The sequence below is a fragment of the Berghia stephanieae genome, chromosome 12 (genome assembly GCF_034508935.2).
Source record: "Berghia stephanieae isolate SIO BIC M18660-M18661 chromosome 12, UCSD_Bste_1.3, whole genome shotgun sequence".
NCBI classification, from domain to species: domain Eukaryota; kingdom Metazoa; phylum Mollusca; class Gastropoda; order Nudibranchia; family Aeolidiidae; genus Berghia; species Berghia stephanieae.
Window position 1 is genome coordinate 3,358,953 of NC_088371.1, and position 21,573 is coordinate 3,380,525.

Here is a 21,573-nt window from a genome sequence, read left to right on the forward strand (position 1 = left end):
CGACTACAACCACCACCACCACATCATCACTACCACGAATACTACTACAACCACCACCACCACATCATCATCACTACCACTACTACTACAACCACCACCACATCATCATCATCACTACCACCACTACTACTACCACCACCACCACCACATCATCATCATCACTACCACCACTACTACAACCACCACATCATCATCACCAGTACTACTACTACTACTACTACTACTACTACTACTGCTACTACTACTACTACTACTACTACTACTACTACTACTACTACTACTACTACTACTACTACTACTTCTACTACTACTACTACTACACTACTACTACTACTACTACTACTACTACTACCACTACTACTACTACTACTACTACTACTACTACTACTACTACTACTACTACTACTACTACTTCTATTACTATTACTTCTACTACTACTGCTACTACTACTACTACTACTACTACTACTACTACTACTACTACTACTACTACTACTACTACTACTACTACTACTACTACTACTTCTATACTATAACAACAACCACTACAGCATCATCATCATCATCATACTACCTCTACTACTACAACCACTAGCACCACATCATCATCACGACCAGTACTACTACAACCACCACACCACATTATCACTAACTACCACGACTACTACTACAACCACCACTACCACATTATCATCACTACCATTTGTACTACAACCACCATCACCATCACATCAACATCACTACCACCACTACTACAACCACCACCACATCATTATCATCACGACCACAACTACTACAACCACTATACCACCACCACCATATCATCATCACTACCACTACATTTACAACATCAACCACTATCACATCTTCATCATCTCTACCACTATTACTACAATGACCAACACCACATCATCCTCACTACCATCAGTACTACAATCTCTACCATTAAGTTTTGACGCTTTACTTCATTTGAAATAAGGAAACTTTGCGGGATTGTAATTGGCAATGTATTTATGTATCATAATATAATTCTAATCAGTTATCTATTTAGAACTATACAATATGTAAACACAATGCCAAATACCATTCGAATTCCTTTTGTTTTTGTGCGCGGAAATTCCTCTTTCGGCATGGAAATTCCTACGAGTGGTGGCTGAAACTCCTGTGAGCCAAATTTAAAGTTGGCGTCTCTCCTCTTACTCCATGCTTGCCATCTGTCATGGAATCCTGGCCTCTACTCCATGCTTGCCATCTGTCATGGAATCCTAGCCTCTACTCCATGCTTGCCATCTGTCATGGAATCCTGGCCTCTACTCCATGCTTGCCATCTGTCATGGAATCCTAGCCTCTACTCCATGTTTGCATCTGTCATGGAATCCTGGCCTCTACTCCATGCTTGCCATCTGTCATGGAATCCTGGCCTCTACTCCATGCTTGCCATCTGTCATGGAATCCTGGCCTCTACTCCATGCTTGCCATCTGTTATGGAATCCTAGCCTCTACTCCATGCTTGCCATCTGTCATGGAATCCTGGCCTCTACTCCATGCTTGCCATCTGTCATGGAACTCTGGCCTCTACTCCATGCTTGCCATCTGTCATGGAATCCTAGCCTCTACTCCATGCTTGCCATCTGTCATGGAATCCTAGCCTCTACTCCATGCTTGCCATCTGTCATGGAATCCTGGCCTCTACTCCATGCTTGCCATCTGTCATGGAATCCTGGCCTCTACTCCATGCTTGCCATCTGTCATGGAATCCTAGCCTCTACTCCATGCTTGCCATCTGTCATGGAATCTGGCCTCTACTCCATGCTTGCCATCTGTCATGGAATCCTGGCCTCTACTCCATGCTTGCCATCTGTCATGGAATGCTAGCCTCTACTCGATGCTTGCCATCTGTCATGGAATCCTGGCCTCTACTCATGCTTGCCATCTGTCATGGAATCCTGGCCTCTACTCCATGCTTGCCATCTGTCATGGAATCCTGGCCTCTACTCCATGCTTGCCATCTGTCATGGAATGCTACCCTCTACTCCATGCTTGCCATCTGTCATGGAATCCTGGCCTCTACTCCATGCTTGCCATCTGTCATGGCATCCTAGCCTCTACTCCATGCTTGCCATCTGTCATGGAATCCTGGCCTCTACTCCATGCTTGCCATCTGTCATGGAATCCTGGCCTCTACTCCATGCTTGCCATCTGTTATGGAATCCTAGCCTCTACTCCATGCTTGCCATCTGTCATGGAATCCTGGCTCTACTCCATGCTTGCCATCTGTCATGGAACTCTGGCCTCTACTCCATGCTTGCCATCTGTCATGGAATCCTAGCCTCTACTCCATGCTTGCCATCTGTCATGGAATCCTAGCCTCTACTCCATGCTTGCCATCTGTCATGGAATCCTGGCCTCTACTCCATGCTTGCCATCTGTCATGGAATCCTGGCCTCTACTCCATGCTTGCCATCTGTCATGGAATCCTGGCCTCTACTCCATGCTTGCCATCTGTCATGGAATCCTGGCCTCTACTCCATGCTTGCCATCTGTCATGGAATCCTGGCCTCTACTCCATGCTTGCCATCTGTCATGGAATCCTGGCCTCTACTCCATGCTTGCCATCTGTCATGGAATCCTAGCCTCTGCTCCATGCTTGCCATCTGTCATGGAATCCTAGCCTCTACTCCATGTTGCCATCTGTCATGGAATCTTGGCCTCTCTCCATGCTTGCCATCTGTCATGGAATCCAGCCTCTACTCCATGTTGCCATCTGTCATGGAATCCTGGCCTCTACTCCATGCTTGCCATCTGTCATGGAATGCTAGCCTCTACTCCATGTTTGCCATCTGTCATGGAATCCTAGCCTCTACTCCATGCTTGCCATCTGCCAGTCAGATGGTCGGATGACCTTGGTAGATGTCAAGGATGGTCCTATAGTCATTGCCTCCTTGCCTTCGGCTGTATGAGCAACATCCAGTAAGTTTTATTGTCATTCATAAAATGTCAACTAATGAAATGGGACATATCAGCCACAACATAGAACAGTACACGTCTAGAGCGTGTGATTGACAATCAGTGTCGTTATTGAGATTGTGCATTATGAATCCTAGTTTGGCACTTCCATAGTTATGGTTTAAACTTCCCCTCCCCCGTCCCATAGCCTTTTTTTTTTTTTTTTTCCAAAAATTTGGATATGCTAAGGTCTTTCAAAACATAATAGATTACAAGTGCAGGTTTCTCCTTTTCTACGACACACATTACATAGTTTTGATTACACGGTTCTGATTGAAACTTTTACCAATTTTGTCTTTCATATTTCAGTATCCTGGAGTCCAAAGGGAAAGCAACTGTCGGTTGGTAAAAAGGATGGAACTCTGTCCCAATATGATCACACCTTGACAGAGAAGAAGAAGTGGTCGGTCATGTCCAACCACAGGCCGGTGAGTGAGGTTGTTCACCTTTTTGATTTAGTATTTGCTCTACTGACTGATACAGATACAGGCCTCCCAACTCTCACTTTTATCTGGAAATTTGGCCTGTTTGATCCCATTCCTGGTTGCTCTTAAGTGTCTCCATTTTTTGCTAGTTTTTTACTTTTCCCAGAACACTGCTGTTTATTTCTTCATAAAATCGGATCACTTAGTTATACTGCTGGAACCCAGCAAGTGACTGACAACAGCAGCTGCATGCTGTAAAAGTGGCTACCTGGACTGGGGATTCCCCTTTTTGAGGGTTAAGACAAAGTATTACATTTTCGTGATGTAATATAACACCATATCTAGATGAATACTTACATTACAAAGATATTAACTAATGGAACAGTTAGTACTACTTTCACTTGTTATGTTGGTTCTTTTTTCGTTTTATTGTGATTATTCTGATAGGTTTTATAAGCAATTTAAAATCCCTACTATTTTAAAATGTTTTTGTTGTTGTGCGGACAATAAAAAATTCAAATCTTTAAAATCAGATGATGGATTCCGAAACTAATTAATGCTTTGTCCAGTCTTAATATTGTTACACACAGTAAAACATTCATTTCCTGATTCAACACATTTTAACTACGTTTTTAATGGTCATAAATGTAATGGGCTGGACATCAAGTATGTTCTCTTCATTTGTATTTTGTAATGTATTTAAAGATATGGAGATAAGTTGATTAAACAATTTAACACACTCCTAAAGAACATATAAAGCAATATATTGTGTGTGTAGGTTTTACTTTACTATTACAAATACAAACAAAACCATCGTCATTAACACCAAACAACACACCATCATACGTGGCTTAGTAGATAAAACAATCATGAATCTGGTAGAAAAGGCATTCCCCTCTCTCTCTCTCTCTCTCTCTCTCTCTCTCTCTCTCTCTCTCTCTCTCTCTCTCTCTCTCTCTCTCTCTCTCTTCTCTCCTCTCCCTCTCTCTCTCTCTCTCTCTCCTCTCTCTCTCTCTCTCTCCTCCTCTCTCTCTCCTCTCTCTCTCTCTCTCTCTCTCTCTCTCTCTCTCTCTCTCTCTCTCTCTCTCTCTCTCTCTCTCTCTCTCTCTCTCTCACACACATAGTAGTAGTAGTAGTGGAAGTTATAGTTGTAGTTGTTGTTTTAGTAGTAGTAGTGGAAGTTGTAGTTGTAGTTGTTGTTTTAGTAGTAGTTGTAGTAGTAGAAGAAATAATAGTAGTAATATTTTTTTTTCAAAATACTTTGCAGAAAGAGAATAATTCAACGTTCATCAACTTTGATGACGTCTGCTTCAGCAGCAGTGAGGACAGAAAAGCCCAGTATTTGTTCCACAACAGACAAAAATGGTAAGGAATCCCTGGAAAAATCATCAACAAAAATGACTATAACAACTTTTTTTAAAAACATTAAAATATACCAAACTGGAACTTTTCAGACTCAAAACCCTTGATCAGCCAACAAACAAAAAACCTCCAATGAAAACATAAATACTTAACTTACAAACCAGATAGACAGCAGAGAAAAACTTAGCATGTCCTTTCTGTAAAAAGCTTTTGCTATTTTTCGTATAATGACCGACCAGTCATCCTCCCACTATGCAACACATCGTCAATGCTTGCCAGGGAGACAAAGGATGCTTGTTTATTTTTAGGTTTGCCATTTCAGAGCTGCCATCTGTACGTCTCATCACAGCTTGTCGCTCCAACACCGAACCCACTCCACAGCATCTGTGGAGCAGACTGTTAGGCCATGGTCAGTGCAGCTGGGCCCATCCTGGCATTCTCTAAGGATGTGCTCTATCGTGTGCTGTGGGCATCCACTGTACGCCTAAAAGACGTATTACACTTTTAAAATCAAATTACGCATTTATGCTTTTTTGTTCCACATTAGGCCTTTTTGTCGTCACCAAGCTCCTGTGGGTTATTTAAGCAATGTTTTCTGCATCCCAAATTTTGTCTCACTGAAAATGGAAGAAAGCTGCATTTTCATCATTCACTTCCAGCTTATCTTGTTTTCTAAAGCCTAATCCAGAAGCGTTATTTGGGCAGAAGTAGCCTTCACCAAATTTATTGTGGAGAAGAATTTTCCAATAGCGATTGAAGATGATTGTGGTGATATTTGTTTATAGTAATGCCTTTGTTTTGTACAATTACACCTTTTTTATCACTCACAATTTCACCTTTTCCTTCTAAATTACACCTTTTATCAGTCAAAATTACACCTTTTCCCTCTAAATTACACCTTTTATCAGTCAAAATTACAGCTTTTATCAGTCAAAATTACAGATTTTATCAGTCAAAATTACACCTTTTCCCTCTAAATTACACCTTTTCCCTCTAAATTACACCTTTTATCGGTCAAAATTACAGCTTTTATCAGTCAAAATTACACCTTTTCCCTCTAAATTAGACCTTTTATCAGTCAAAATTACACCTTTTATCGGTCAAAATTACACCTTTTATCAGTCAAAATTACACCTTTTCCCTCTAAATTACACCTTTTATCAGTCAAAATTACACCTTTTATCGGTCAAAATTACAGATTTTATCAGTCAAAATTACACCTTTTCCCTCTAAATTACACCTTTTCCCTCTAAATTACACCTTTTCCCTCTAAATTACACCTTTTCCCTCTAAATTACACCTTTTATCGGTCAAAATTGCACCTTTTATCAGTCAAAATTACACCTTTTCCTTCTAAATTTCACATTTTATCAGTCAAAATTACAGCTTTTATCAGTCAAAATTACAGCTTTTATCAGTCAAAATTACACCTTTTATCAGTCAAAATTACACATTTTATCAGTCAAAATTACACATTTTATCAGTCAAAATTACACCTTTTCCTTCTAAATTGCACCTTTTCCGTCTAAATTACACATTTTATTAATCAAATTACACCTTTTATCAGTCAAAATTACACCTTTTCCGTCTAAATTACACATTTTATTAATCAAATTACACCTTTTATCAGTCAAAATTACAGCTTTTATCAGTCAAAATTACAGCTTTTATCAGTCAAAATTACACCTTTTCCTTCTAAATTGCACCTTTTCCGTCTAAATTACACATTTTATTAATCAAATGACACCTTTTATCAGTCAAAATTACAGCTTTTATCAGTCAAAATTACACTTTTTATCAGTCAAAATTACACCTTTTATCAGTCAAAATTACACCTTTTATGTCATGTGCTCCATAAATAGTCGGATGGCTCTTAATAAAAAATGACATGAAGTCTCTTTGGAGGTTAGCACATTAGAGAGGGCTTTATTTTAAAACCATTTCCTTTTATAATCAAAAAGGGAAACAACTATAAACGACAAGGGCAATATACTAACAATAACAATAATATAGGTAACAAATATAATTAACATAAAAGAATAGGGTCTAATAAGGGGATATAATTCATGACAAACTAACTCAATGAAAATATTAAATGGTTATCTTCCTTTGATCATTCACACAATAATCAATTAAATTATAAATAAAAGTCAATCATTACATTTTCCTTCTAAATTACACCTTTTATCAGTCATAATTACAGCTTTTCCTTCTAAATTACACATTTTATCAGTCAAAATTTCAGCTTTTCCTTCTAAATTACACATTTTATCAGTCAAAATTTCAGCTTTTCCTTCTAAATTACCCCTTTTATCAGTCATAATTTCAGCTTTTCCTTCTAAATTACACCTTTTATCAGTCAAAATGACACCTTGTCCTCAGTTGGAGTAACAGCACTGGTATATATATATATGAGCCAAGGTCAAAAGGTGCCAATTTTTTTTCTCAAAATAAAAGTGACATAATAGTCCATTCATGTTTCTATATGTGTAGCAAAAACCCTTTACTTCATGAATCAAAGGCCCTTTAGATAACTTTAAGGTCTAACGCAGCATAATATCGTCAACAATACCTATAGGTTGCTGGTGTCACCTGTGACCGGTGACACCAAAATGAGACAAAAAACTCAATAACCAAATGATTTTTGTTGAGTATCAAACTTTATTTAGTAAGTTATAGACAAAAAGACACAATCAACAACAATCATAGTACAATAATAATACCAACTATTGGAGAAAATGTTGCTTTTTGTTGTCATCGGTCACAAGCAACATAGAATGCAAATATATTATTTCATAAAAATTTGTGGCATTAACAACAACAACAATATTGCATATGCTTATTACCAGCAATGTTCAGAAACTTTTGGATTAAAATGTTGGGAAATAATGTGACCAAAGCATATCTTATTTAGCGACATTGTGTCACTTGTGACATTAGACCGATGAGACCATTACTTATGTCACAAGCAATACCAAATTGCAATTTCGACAATAAATCATTAATTTCAGTCAAACCAGTGTAATAACCACAGTTAAATATGGAATTTAATAATATTTCAGAAACCAAAGACTTCAAAAATAGAAATATACATGGAAATTAGAGCATCTGAATGTGACTTGTGACATAAGACCGGTGACACCATTACTTATGTCACAAGCAACACCAAATCACACTTTCGTCCATAATACATCATTATTTTCAGTCAAAAAAGCACAATAACCTATTCTAAAATGAAATTCGATAAGATTTTAAGAGACTAAATACTTGCAAATTGGAAATATGCTTAGATATTAGTAATACTATTGTTGCTATTACTTTGGTCAAAATCGGCACTAGAACGCAATTTTGCCTCAATAAATCAAGAATAGCAACTGAACACATGTAATATAGCCTGTTAAAATGTAATTCAATGCCATTTCAAGCTTTGAAGAACATGAAAACAGAAATACATTAGAAACTTCAAACTTAAGTGTCACCTGTGACATTTTAACCAATGACACCAATGATCACAAAAAGTACCAGAAGTCAAACAAACATTAGATAATTATCAGCCATGGTAATGAAGTCATGTAACCATACCGTAACATCCGCCCTACTGCTCAAATCTGCTAGTTTGTAGTAATTTAGTGTGTTAATAGTAAATCAAATCAAATTTCTTGACAACCCTTCTTTTATCTGGATTCGTCAAAAGCTTGAGTTTTGTCTTTTTCTTGATTGATACAACCCTGAAACATAAAAAAATTTGAATTACAAGGAAATAATTAATTGTGTCAAAATCAGTCTTATGTGAGATGTCATAATATCATATTTGTAAATAGAATAACAGCTGAAAACATAATTTTTTGGTGGCACTTTGTAATATCCAATATCAAGTGTTGCTTGTGACAATGTAAAATAGCGATGACACCAAAGTTCAACTTACCTTTTCTGCCTGGAGCCACGCTGGAAAGGCAAATGAAAGTGCTGCACTTCAAAGACTGGTAAGAAGGGTGGATCAAAATTGCGAATCGCCATTTAACGAAACAAACTTCCACGTGTTCACGCATGCCGTGTTGCTTGTGACAAATGACACCAAAACCAATAAACCTCAATATCGGCAAAACGGTATACATTTACTCCAAGATTTGAATTCAGATAGTAAATATATCCTTTTTTCTCATAATAAAAGATTTTATAAACATTAAAAATGAGCTTTAAAGTTTCGTGTCGAGTCTTAGTATTGTGCAGTGTTTGATGACACCAAAGGTCACAAGCAACACCAACTTTTTAAGAACTCTATATGAAACTTAATCAGATATGTAATATACTGCAATTGCGTTTAAAAGTAAATTTTGACTTTATACTATTAGTCAAATTTAAATCACGTGAGCTAAAACATCACATTTAATTTCTACATGATTTCTAAAAAGGTGATGCGTTGACCTCGTTGTAAGCACATGCCAAACAGCATTCAAATTTGACTTTCAAGTTGTTTATTTCATATTCTGTTGAACAGAGTATGTTGAGCTATCTAATTTTATCTCTTCTTCATATTATCAATTGATTACAAGCATTAACCCAATGAAAACAGCCCATAATTAAGTAAAAATCAAATTTTCTTAACACTGGTATCAGGCGGGCACCTTTTGACCTTGGCTCTATATATATATATATATATATATATATATATATATATATATATATATATATATATGTTGATAGCATTTTAAATATTGCTGTATGTATATGTCTAATTCTAATAGGTAAAATGATTGTCTAATGACATTTCTTAAAGCGCCTAGAACTCAAATTGCTTGAGATGTTGTCGCTATTTAAATGTACATTATTAAACAGGGCTGATGGTATTTCTCCCCCACCCTCTCCCCACAAAACAGAATTGAGAGAGCTGATGTTGTGGGACATACAGGTGCAGTTTCCCACTCTTCAGAAGTTATAAAGAATACTAATGATAATTTATCTTGTCAACTGCTCTAAAGGCGTGTGTGTGTGTGTGAGGGGGGGGGGGGGGGTAAATACAATAAAAATGGAACTTGTAAGTAATTGTTGAAAACTTTCCTCCTTTCCCACTTGTCCCAATCAACATTGATTAAATGTGAGCTTGAGAATGAGACACGATGTTGTCTTGCCTAACTCCACTCCTGCATATTTTATGACGTTTGGATTGACCACTGGCTTTGTTTTCCTTCCTCAGGGAGGTTGTATTGATGGCATCCAGTCGAGCTACAGAGGTGACACTAGTTGAAAAACATTTGGACAACAAGGTAACAAATCATAAGATTTAATCTTCAAAGTTTCAGATTTTCCATATATTAGCAGAATTGATTGTGTTAAGTATAATTCAGTCTATTTTCCATATATTAGCAGAATTCATTGTGTTAAGTATAATTCAGTCTATTTTCCATATATTAGCAGAATTCATTGTGTTAAGTATAATTCACTCTATTTTCCATATATTAGCAGAATTCATTGTGTTAAGTATAATTCAGTCTATTTTCCATATATTAGCAGAATTCATTGTGTTAAGTATAATTCAGTCTATTTTCCATATATTAGCAGAATTCATTGTGTTAAGTATAATTCAGTCTATTTTCCATATATTAGCAGAATTCATTGTGTTAAGTATAATTCAGTCTATTTTCCATATATTAGCAGAATTCATTGTGTTAAGTATAATTCAGTCTATTTTCCATATATTAGCAGAATTCATTGTGTTAAGTATAATTCAGTCTATTTTCCATATATTAGCAGAATTCATTGTGTTAAGTATAATTCAGTCTATTTTCCATATATTAGCAGAATTCATTGTGTTAAGTATAATTCAGTCTATTTTCCATATATTAGCAGAATTCATTGTGTTAAGTATAATTCAGTCTATTTTCCATATATTAGCAGAATTGATTGTGTTAAGTATAATTCAGTCTATTTTCCATATATTAGCAGAATTCATTGTGTTAAGTATAATTCAGTCTATTTCCATATATTAGCAGAATTCATTGTGTTAAGTATAATTCAGTCTATTTTCCATATATTAGCAGAATTCATTGTGTTAAGTATAATTCAGTCTATTTTCCATATATTAGCAGAATTCATTGTGTTAAGTATAATTCAGTCTATTTTCCATATATTAGCAGAATTGATTGTGTTAAGTATAATTCAGTCTATTTTCCATATATTAGCAGAATTCATTGTGTTAAGTATAATTCAGTCTATTTTCCATATATTAGCAGAATTCATTGTGTTAAGTATAATTCAGTCTATTTTCCATATATTAGCAGAATTCATTGTGTTAAGTATAATTCAGTCTATTTTCCATATATTAGCAGAATTCATTGTGTTAAGTATAATTCAGTCTATTTTCCATATATTAGCAGAATTCATTGTGTTAAGTATAATTCAGTCTATTTTCCAATCACTTGCCGAACGGAACATAATAAATATTTTCACTAGAGTTTGGTGCTCAGATAAGGGTCGGTCAATGCGGTCCCCTAAAAGTTGAGTCAATTTTCTCTCCTGAATTGGCAACCCTGAGACTGTATAATATATAGACAATTTTTAGGAGCCAGAATGAGATTTTCTTGCCAAACTTCTTTTTAGAGCCAAACGAGTTGGAATTTTTTGTTTAAAGTTGCAATTCATTTAAAATTAGGTTGAAAATTCAGATCTTTTCCTAAACTATCAGTTTGCCTCCACTATTTTTATAGGGAGTTGCTCCACATTATAAGTTCATTTGGTAGTTGTCCTATTATGATTATTATTTTCATTATAATGATTATTATTTTTTATTATTATTATTATTATTATTATTATTATTATTATTATTATTATTATTATTATTATTATTTGTATATCTACTGAGTAAAAATATTTTTGAATTTTTAAAATCCATTCATAAATTAAAAAGTTTTGCAGTTTCAAAGGTGTCATTTATTTGGATGACTCACAAAGAGAAAAAATATCGGACGCTTTTTCTGCGTTTTATATGATTTGTGGCTGTATCTCGCTAAATACATGGAATATGATATTGAAACTTGGCAATTTTTGGGCAAATTTTCTCAGAAAACACGAAGACATCAGAAGAGCTCTAACTTGAATAGTTTAAGAGCTGTATGGCTAGGCTCAACCGTAATTTTGTTAAACAATATACATAATATTGATTATTTGGAACATTTCCGAAGGGTAATTTTGTGTTAACAACACATCCAAACGATGTGAAAAATACCATCTATTAGAATAGTCAGTGAGACCATGACTCATGTTATTTCTGAGAGAGAGAGAGAGAGAGTATGTGGCAATCAATTTTTAACAATAGCATATATACGAAATCGTCATGTCCCATAATTTGTCTTGAATTTGCGTGACTTTGCTATGAAACTAGGGCCAAGGATTTCCTATGTTGTTGTTGTTATTATTATTATTATTATTATTATTATTATTATTATTATTATTATTATTATTATTATTATTATTATTTGCATTATTATTTGCATATTTATTATTATTATTATTATTTATATTATTATTTTATTATTATTATTATTATTATTATTATTATTATTATTATATTATTATTATTATTATTATATTATTATTATTATTATTATTATTATTATATTATTATTATTATTATCATTATCATTTTATTTATTATCATCATCATCATCATCATCATCATCATCATTATCATTATTATTATTATTTGCATTATTATTGTTACTACTACTACTACTACTATGATGATGATAATGAATAGTGTCGATCTCATCATTCCACAGACTAGCTGGGAACACTGGAATCTAGAGGACAGTTGTCCAGCAGAACTTCCTGTGACAGGAGACCAATGTGATTCCTTTCCCTTAGGACTGGCTGTTGACTACTCTCCTCACAAACCCGTTGTGCTCAGTAAGTTGTTTACAGCCACACCTGCCTGACTGAAAATCTAAGAATTCCTAAGGGTTTTGGAGATAAAACATTGTACATGTTATAAGTTGACTAAAGGATTAAATAACACCTCAAAATCCTTACAATTTTGTTGTCTGGCATCAACTTTCATTTTCAATAAGTTTTGATGACTTAGAGATGCTCATGAACTCTGAAATTGGAGGCAAAAATTAATATTTTTACAAATTGTTGGCAATAGCAGGAAGTTTTGTTTCCACATATCTGCCAAGCCTTCCACTTTTGGCTTTTGAATCTTTCAGATTTTCTCTTTTCATTTCTGCCATTGTCTCTAAAATTCTGATTTTAAAAAATATGATAATGATAAGAAAGGGGGTAGGGGGTGAAAATTCCACAGTTTATTGGCCCTTCTCAAAAGACTTTGATACGTCATCAATAAATAGGTTGTTCAGGCGAAGCCTTCTCAGAGGTGGAAATGCCGTGAGCTTAACTCGAACTCGGCTAAACGGGATTTTAAAAATGGGTCTATCTCGGCTTATGCTTATTTGTTTCGATACAGATGCGCATGTATCGAAAATTCAGACTTTGTGCTTTTAAATGGTGTAAACATTATTAGAATAATTTGTTAAGAATTATGTTTGTAAGGAGTATGATTTGTCCTAATTGTGACACAATGACGGAGCCGATCGCAGAACGCAGTGCGCGAACCCCGAAAAGTGACTGAGAACGAACTCAAATCGCAGATCCGTGATAAGACCTATAGCAACAACAAAGACATCATTGGAAAGGGCGAGAACTCTGCTTTCTTTTGATAGGTGATTTCCCATGATCCTTTGCGAAGCCTCCTTGTGAGGTTGACGGATTCGTCGCGGGAAAGCCGTTTTTCCATTTTTCTTTGGACTGGATGATGTTTCCATGATATTTCACATATCATTGTGAAACACATTTCCTCTAGAATGTGGAAAAATAGCAATTAACTAGGAAATCCTGTTCACCGCCCTGCGATGTGCGAAAAATAAAGTGTATAATCGTCGACCGGATTTCCCTCTCTGCCTCTATTTGATGGTAGCCGATGTACGGCTGGCTGGCGAACCACCTTTCCAATGACTCCTCTTTTCACTAACTGGATCGCTATGGAGTCTTTGACGATTGCTAATTGGTAAGTTTTTACCTTTTCTCAACTAAATGAAATAATTTCATATCACCTTGTTTTATTTAGAAGGGTTAAAAAAATTCGGTAGGGAATCGAACCGAAGGGGGGGTATTCCAATGGAAGGAACAGCTTCAACAGCCGATCCGAAGCAAAATGGCGTCTGTTTACGCTGGATACAACATTCTCGTTTTACGCTTGTGGCGTGAATGATACATTCTGTTGTGTATTTTTGGTCTTAATGTGATGTAGCATTTGTTTGCTTGTCTACATCAGTATTCAGATTAGAGGAGCTACTGAACTACTCCAGCAGCGTTACTTCGTTACTGTATTTTATGTAGTTTTAAATTGAGAAGACGAGCCCAACTAACGAGAGTTGAGAGTGTGACGGTGGAATTAATTTAATTAATCAGACTAGTCTATGTGGAAGTGTGTTTTGGTCTTTCGATTAGATAATGTATTCATATTATTACATTTCAGTGTCAATGTGTATCAATGGCCTATAGTCAGACTGTAGTAACTGTCACTGACAGTGTCAGTGATCTGACAGAATTAAGTCTTTTTCTAAAATGTAAAATTTGACTGCTACATGATAATTATTTAGGCTAGGTATTTTGTCTGTGCTTTAGTGTTTTGGAAGCATATTTTACATAAGTATTTATTTGTTCCAGATGACAACTCTGCCATTCTGCCATTCCGAAGTATGCATAGCCAAAAGGCAGGGATGAGACAGTGACAGGCCACACATTTATGAAGTTTACAGTTGCAACTCTGGACTATGGCTCCTGATTCCAACGATTTGGACTATGGCATCATTGAAGGATGTAATAGGTAAGTTGATACATTTTCTACACTGGTTGAATTGATTTCTTATTGTTTTGATTCGGAAGGGTGGAATGAAAAAAGGTAAGAGTACTAAGAGTCTACTAACTGAATTGGGGTTCTAATGGAGGGAACATTTATGTTCATGAACTTATTATTCATGCCATGCCAAGTCCTTAAAGAGTAAGAGCCTAAGGGCCCATAGAGCTGGAGCTTATCCAGGTTGTAACAACATGAAACGGGCAAGCGATGAATGGCATAACAACTCTGTACTGCCGGATAAGTAATTAGAACTTGTGTCGCCACGATGCTTGTCAGTCGTTTAACAGAGCCATCATGAGGGTTAGGTAGATGATTTGAAAGCTTGTTTTACATTTTCTTCTTCTTTCTTTTCAAGATGATGATGTCTTCAAACTGCTGCGCAAAATCTTCTTGCGGATTGGGAGGGGACGACCTTGCGACAGGCCTCAAATTTCTGAAGTAACGAACCGACTTCTCCTGCAGCTGTACTTCTTGAAGGAAGAGAGCAGCACATCTTTTAGACAAGTAATTTATTTTTTGCACTTTTTATTTATGTTTTGAATTTTTAATCTAGTCTTCACTCTGACTGCTTTGGGTTACACACTTTCTTTCTTTTTCTGTACAACTCTTTCTCTCATTTCATTTCAATTTTGTTTTTACCCTTTGTACCTTGCGGTATCGGGCATGATCAGGTTTTTTTCTCATGGTCTAGAGGCTTAGTTAGCGGGGAATCATTCTACTGTCAATATGCCACTGAGTCTGTATGGTATGAATTGAATTTTGCTCGGACAGCAGCTGTTAACGGCTTGCTCTTTTCGATTTTCAACTACCAAGATTTATTTTGCGCTTGCAACTTGCACATGTGACTTCCAAGTTTGATCGTCCATCTCCAATAAGACTAGGTCTCAATCTCACCTACCAGTGAGACCTGGAGGGTGGAAATGTTGAGAAAATAATTTCACAGTAACATATGACCAGTCATGCACTGGCCGGTATTCGACCCCGGAACCTTCTCAAAGGCGAGAACCATATAATACAGTGTAACATAACGACATCGCCGGGGACTGATGACTTATGTCGTTATATTCCTGTATTTTCAGGATAACGCTTAGTTTTAAGGCAAGTGCTGCTTTATTACGTAGCCTTGGTGTTAAGAATTCCCATGATGACTAAAGCCACAGCCATAGCCGCATCAATGTCTACTGCTGTTTTGAATTGATTGTTTGGTCATGTTGATGGTAACACAATTTCTTTGTTACGTTTTGTATTTACAGCTGAAAGAATGGATGGAGAGACTTGTACCACACATGCAGATCGTGACGGAAACCCGGATTTATCACAGGATACAATCTATCATCAGTGTGTGTAAGTCTCTTCAAGCCACACCAGACCATCTTATAACCTTTCTGGCTGAGCCATACTGCTTCCATGATGTTGCAGACTCACTGTCAGCACTTGGCTTGAAACGATACCACCTACAGGAAGCTGTCCCGTATGATGTTCCTCCAAGTGCTGATGTGAGAAATGAAGAAATAATAGATTTGGAAAAGCTTAGAGCCCATGAGCGGCAAGATCAGTCTTTCGTCCATAAGTGGATCCATAATTTAAGTTTGTCTTCTCGTCCTTTGAGTAAGACTCAGATGAAGAGGAAAGTTCTGGGTGGGGTTCCTGACCTCCCATAGCGTGCAGGGAGGTACATACTGTGTCTTCCATCGCCGTATATCTGTTATCCAACATGCTTTCTGACTTTGTCTTGGAATGAGATTACTTGTTTTTTTCCTGGCCCTCGTCGGAGTCCTGGCTGGGAGGAAAACAGTCAAATGCATAGTTATTGTTTTGGGAGATGATATTATTTTCCTTGTAAATCATCTCTCTGTTATGTATTATTATATTTGTTGTTTTTAATGTTTAATGTAAGCATTTGAGTGTATTCCTCTTTGTTGGATTTTGTGCTTGTGTCCGGATGAGACTTATAGGTGGTCTCAAACTAATTACTTTGATAGTGTGCTCTTGGAATCTACATCTGATCCCTATTTGTTCCTAATTCCCCTATGTCTTACTTTTTCTTGGGTGCTTTATTTGTAATTCTAGAATTTTTTACTATCCCATTTTCTTCCTTTTTACTGGTGCTGATATAACCTAAATGTGTTGCAAGCACCGTAAAATCCTTAAAAACAAAAACAAAAAACAAGAGGAAAGTTGACAAATGTCATAAAACCTGTCAGACTTTAAATAAAAGTAAAAATAAATCCGATGCTCGTTTAAAAGAGTTTGAGGAATTTTTAAAAGCCTCTTTTCTCAATGATGGTGTAATTGCTACCATACAAAAGCCATTTAAATGTATTATGTGCACTTCTTTACTTGATATTACTAATGTACAGGATTCAAAAATTCAAATGTTAAATTGTAAAAACTCTGAAATTTCTTATGAATTGCAAATTCAGAAAAGTATAAATAATGACCTTGCAAGTGAAGTAGAACAATTAAAAGATAGGGGGGAACATGTTTTTGACTTGAAATGGAAAGATAAACTGGGGGAGGTTATTAAAAAAAATGTTATTCTTGAAAAAGAAGTTGAAGAGGTCTCAAAGACAAAGTTGTATGCAAAAAATTATGTGCAGAAGAAGCATCTTCAGCAGGTAATTGAGGAAAATGTAGCCCTGTCTTCAGAAATAGAATGTAAAAGTTTAACTATTAATTCTATGTCTGAATGTATATCTTCTTTAAAGAAAAAACTTAAAACTGAACAATCTTTGAAAAGTAAATATAAAGTAGCTTTAGACAAACATTCCAAAATGAACTTAGAACTGTCAGATATGTTAGAATGTGAAAAGGATGATGATGTTAAATTGCGTGAATCAGGTAGTAGCCATAGGTATTCTGATTCCATTCGTAAAACTTTTTATGATCTTCAGGGTGAGGGTAATGTTGCGGCTTCAAATTGTTCCTCTGTTGTAGCCACTGTGGCCAAAAATTTATTTAATGCCAATATTAATATGGAAGACTTGCCTTGTAAGTCGACTTCTTTGAATTTTTCAAATGAAGCAAATTTTATAGCTCAACACCAGGTTGTTGAGGAGATTAAGAAAGCTGACCATTTTATGTTCGCATGTGATGCTACGAGTCGTCAGAAGGCACATTTCTTAGAACAACATATTCAACTATCGACTGGAAAGCAGCTAAGTTTAGGTTTCTCCGAAATTGCTCTGATGACTCGGATACATTGCTTGAAAAATGTATTGATGTGTTTGATAATATGTGTGATATTTATTGCCTTGATACTTCAGTTGACCATTTTTCATTGTTTAAAGAAATTGTATGGAAAATGAAAGCACTTATGTCAGACAGGGCATCTGTCATGAAATCCTTTGATAAAAAAGATGGCTGCTTACAAATGTAACATTTTAGAAGGTGAGGACGGTTCGACACATTTTATTTTTTGCAACGCTCACTTTTTACTTGCATTATCTTCTGCTGCAGCTGAAGCCATTGATTCAGTTGAAGCTGTGCTAAAGGAGGATGGCGGTAAGCTGGGGCGAGATTCCAATCTTGTCTATGGTAGTTTTGAAAAATGTAAAGAAACTGCAGCTGTGAGAGCTATCCGCTGATTGTCTCGGACCAAGAGGGGATGAAAAAAATGGATCTAGACAGGAATGGCTTGCTTTCTGCTCTTCAAAGCAGATACGTTCAAAGTTTACCAGTTATCGTTCTAATCGTTTCAATAATTTATTTCAAAATGCCACTGCTTTGTTGTTACATAAAGATGATATTGACACCTTTTTCTCCGAGTATGTTTCCCATAGTAATCTGAAATTGCAATCTGTTATTGCGGACATCAAAGACAATAATATTATAACAAATGTTGCTGCCATTTCATTTTTTCATGTATTTTTTACAGAGCCATACTGGCTATTAATGAATAGTCACCACACTTATTTTGATTTTCCTGCCTATGTAAAGTTAATGGATGACGCTCTTTGCCATTGGCGGAATGAATCTTTCAATCCGGTTGATGCTGTGTCTGTTTTCCCTGACTTGAACCTTCAAGCCAGTGATAAAGATGTTGAAGTTGTAAAAATGTTTTTTGCATCTGATGATTATGATATATTGCAATTTTCCTCTGCTTTGCATATGATTATTGACAAATGTAGAGATGCATTGATTAGACAGTTGTGTGATTTTCTTGATGGGGGAATATTTGGAGGAGAAATTGAAGATGATGTAAAAACTGTGCTTTCCTCATGCCCTTTGACTAATTTGACCGGTGAGAGACTTTTTGGTGACTTGGATTATGACATGCACAAGAGAAGAAATGCGTCCTTGTACCTTAGGTCAACCACAAGTATGTGGAAGCGTAATAAGACAAGCGGGTGGTTAGATACTCTTAGTTCTTGTGCATCAAGACAGCTAATTGAAAAGGGTATAAGGTATGGGCCAGAATGGAAACAGCGGGACAAAGATGAAAAGAGGAGGGTTAAGGAAAAAGTTAAGAAAAGAATATTAGACAATAAATGTAAGAAGGATGAGAAAGAAATTCAAGCTAAAAAAAGGAAACTTGCTGCTATAGATGCAATTACAGATGTCCATTTAGCCACTACAAAAGAAGCCTTGGATATTTTATTTCATGGCCCCAAAGCAGCAGAACGTTTGAAAGATCAGATCAGGTTTAGAGCTCTAGTAAAAGGAGAAAGCATTACTCTTGCAGGAAACAAACAGGTCCTTTATGATAAACTGCTAGAGCATATATCTAGTTCTGATAATTTCAATGTGAATTAAGATGGGATACCATATCAATGACGTCCGACTCTAATCGTGTAAACACCAGATCGGAATCAAGATTTATTTTTAGCTGAAACTGATGCTGTTTCTATAATTGTTTAATTTGTTCATATTCACATTCTGATATGTGCATGTATTTCTTTGATCACCATGTGTTAAAAAGACAGAAGAAATAGCCTTTTTTTTATGTATGATTGTTATGTATTTGGTTTATTTTTTACGCTTCCCCCTTTTACATTTATACTGGAGAACAATCGGTATGAGAATTTAGTTGTCATTTAACAGTCGGTAGTCTCAAACTCTGTCCATGATGTTGGGCTATTAAGGGTATATGCTCTGTTGGCTACAATGATTGAAAACTACATACTTCAAGCTTTAATTTGGTATATAGTTGAACATTATAGGGCGATTTGTTGACATTATATGATTTTTTTTGTGCCAACTTTCATTGTAAATCGGGAGGCCATTTGTAACTATTCTTCACAAGTACATTCTCTTTGAGCAATAATCACATTTTCTGATGTGAAGTTAGTCCCTGGGTCACTATTGATTTAGAAAGTAGAGGAAATAACCTTTCTTTTGATATGTGGTTTAGCCATGTAACTTTATTGATTAATTTTTTATGAATTTTTTTGTCGTTTCACTCTGCGATATTCCTCTGTTTTGCATTATTTTCTTCAAAAAGGTCAATTTTGGCCTTCGCTTGATTTTCAACAGCCCATAACTCATCCATTTTGTGTGTAAATGGCCTAGAAAAAATTAGAATAAGTCTCTAGGTGCCATAGAGCGGCTACAAAGTAAAAACAAATTTCTGTTGTTGCAAATTATTGCGTTATGAGCTCTTGAATGTGGCTTTGCGGCCGTATTCTGAACATTTTGTAATGAATTTTGTGATTTTTGTCATTTTTAAAGTCATGTCACTCTTTGCATTATTATATCTGTCTTGTAAAACTTCTTCCTGTCAATATTTGGATGGTATAGACAGAGGAAATGGGTGTCAAGCATGCTTTTACGCATTATTCGTAAAAATAATTGACTTTGAAAATACGACTTTCGCCTCTGCGCGCGGAAGGTCGGAAATGTCTAAGTCCAATAAAATTTCAAAAATTCATAACTCGCTTGTTTTTTTAGTCGATTTGTATAATTTTTTTTTTATTCTCTTAGTTATGAGGAGTGGAATAAGAATCTATGAGCTTTGATATTCTGTCATGAATTTCAGATTTTCGCCTGTCCTACCTACAATAAAGCTGATAAATTGTGTGTCACATGAGCGCCTGGACCTAAAACCGTGTTGGAGTTCATATAGGATGTCATGCCTCGCTGTGTATTTCAGTATCTGGCTGACACTGGTAAAGTGTGGTCAACACAAATGGACGTGCCTAAGCCTACATTTTTATCTTATATCAATTTCTCTGTTAAATTCAATTTGGCCATTCATTATTTTGATATTTTCAGGCAGAGACTTTTATATTCAGATGGTCATCATCATCATTGCCTTTTTCACCCTGAGTCAGGGTATAGGCCACAGACAAACAGTTTCCATCCTTCTCTATCCTGAGCTAACTTTTTTATCTCATTCCAGGTCTTACCACTTCTCTGTATATCAGCTTCTTTAATTCTTCTCCATGTTCCTCGTGGCCTTCCCCTTGATCTTCTGCCCTGAGGGTTCCAGTCCAATACTTTCTTTGTTATAGTGGAGTCATTCTTTCTAAGGGTGTGTCCAATCCACCTCCATCGTCTTCTTCCTAATTCCTCTCCCACTGGTTTCTGCCGTGTTCTTTTCCATACTTCTTCATTTTTTATTCTATCCATCCATTTTATTCTGAGTAGCTTACGCATGCACCTGTTTACGAAAACCTGTACCCTCCTTATACATGCCTGTGATGCGTTCCAAGTTTCACATCCATACAGTAGGACAGACTTCACATTTGAGTTGAAAAGTCTTAGCTTTAGTCGACATTATTATTTGTAAGAATAGTAATGATGATGCGTTGATTGTTTTCTATTGTGTCCAAACTTGTCTCCAAACTCGCCAATGTTGGTAGATCATCTGTCAAGCATTCTTCTTGAAGGAAGCGGCGTAGTCAAGTTTTTCCGTGTTTGTCAGGG

The 21,573-nt window shown here is 35.9% G+C and overlaps 2 protein-coding genes across 2 annotated transcripts in view; both read left to right on the forward strand.

Moving 5' to 3' along the window:
- LOC144958153 (nuclear pore complex protein Nup214-like) overlaps window positions 1–21,573 on the forward strand; it is a 43,488-nt gene that overhangs the window by 15,502 nt on the left and 6,413 nt on the right. Inside the window, exons 3-6 of the mRNA XM_078889913.1 lie at window positions 3,316–3,434; window positions 4,699–4,796; window positions 9,988–10,057; window positions 12,569–12,695. Coding sequence (XP_078746039.1) covers window positions 3,417–3,434; window positions 4,699–4,796; window positions 9,988–10,057; window positions 12,569–12,695 — 313 coding nt within the window. The 5' untranslated portion in view covers window positions 3,316–3,416. The remainder of the gene's footprint in view (window positions 1–3,315; window positions 3,435–4,698; window positions 4,797–9,987; window positions 10,058–12,568; window positions 12,696–21,573) is intronic.
- LOC144958151 (uncharacterized) lies at window positions 13,541–20,575 on the forward strand. Its single transcript, XM_078889911.1, has 4 exons — window positions 13,541–13,851; window positions 14,514–14,673; window positions 15,062–15,210; window positions 15,960–20,575. Exons 2-4 carry the CDS (start codon window positions 14,649–14,651, stop codon window positions 16,365–16,367), a joined length of 582 nt encoding a protein of 193 aa, XP_078746037.1. The 5' UTR covers window positions 13,541–13,851; window positions 14,514–14,648; the 3' UTR covers window positions 16,368–20,575.

Bases quoted from the DNA above. Each gene is read 5' to 3' on its own strand.
- LOC144958151 (XM_078889911.1), top strand. From the start codon at position 14,649: ATGGCATCATTGAAGGATGTAATAG. The intron at 14,674-15,061 runs GTAAGTTGATAC...TTTCTTTTCAAG, and splicing joins ATCATTGAAGGATGTAATAG to ATGATGATGTCTTCAAACTG. The intron at 15,211-15,959 runs GTAATTTATTTT...TTGTATTTACAG, and splicing joins GCAGCACATCTTTTAGACAA to CTGAAAGAATGGATGGAGAG.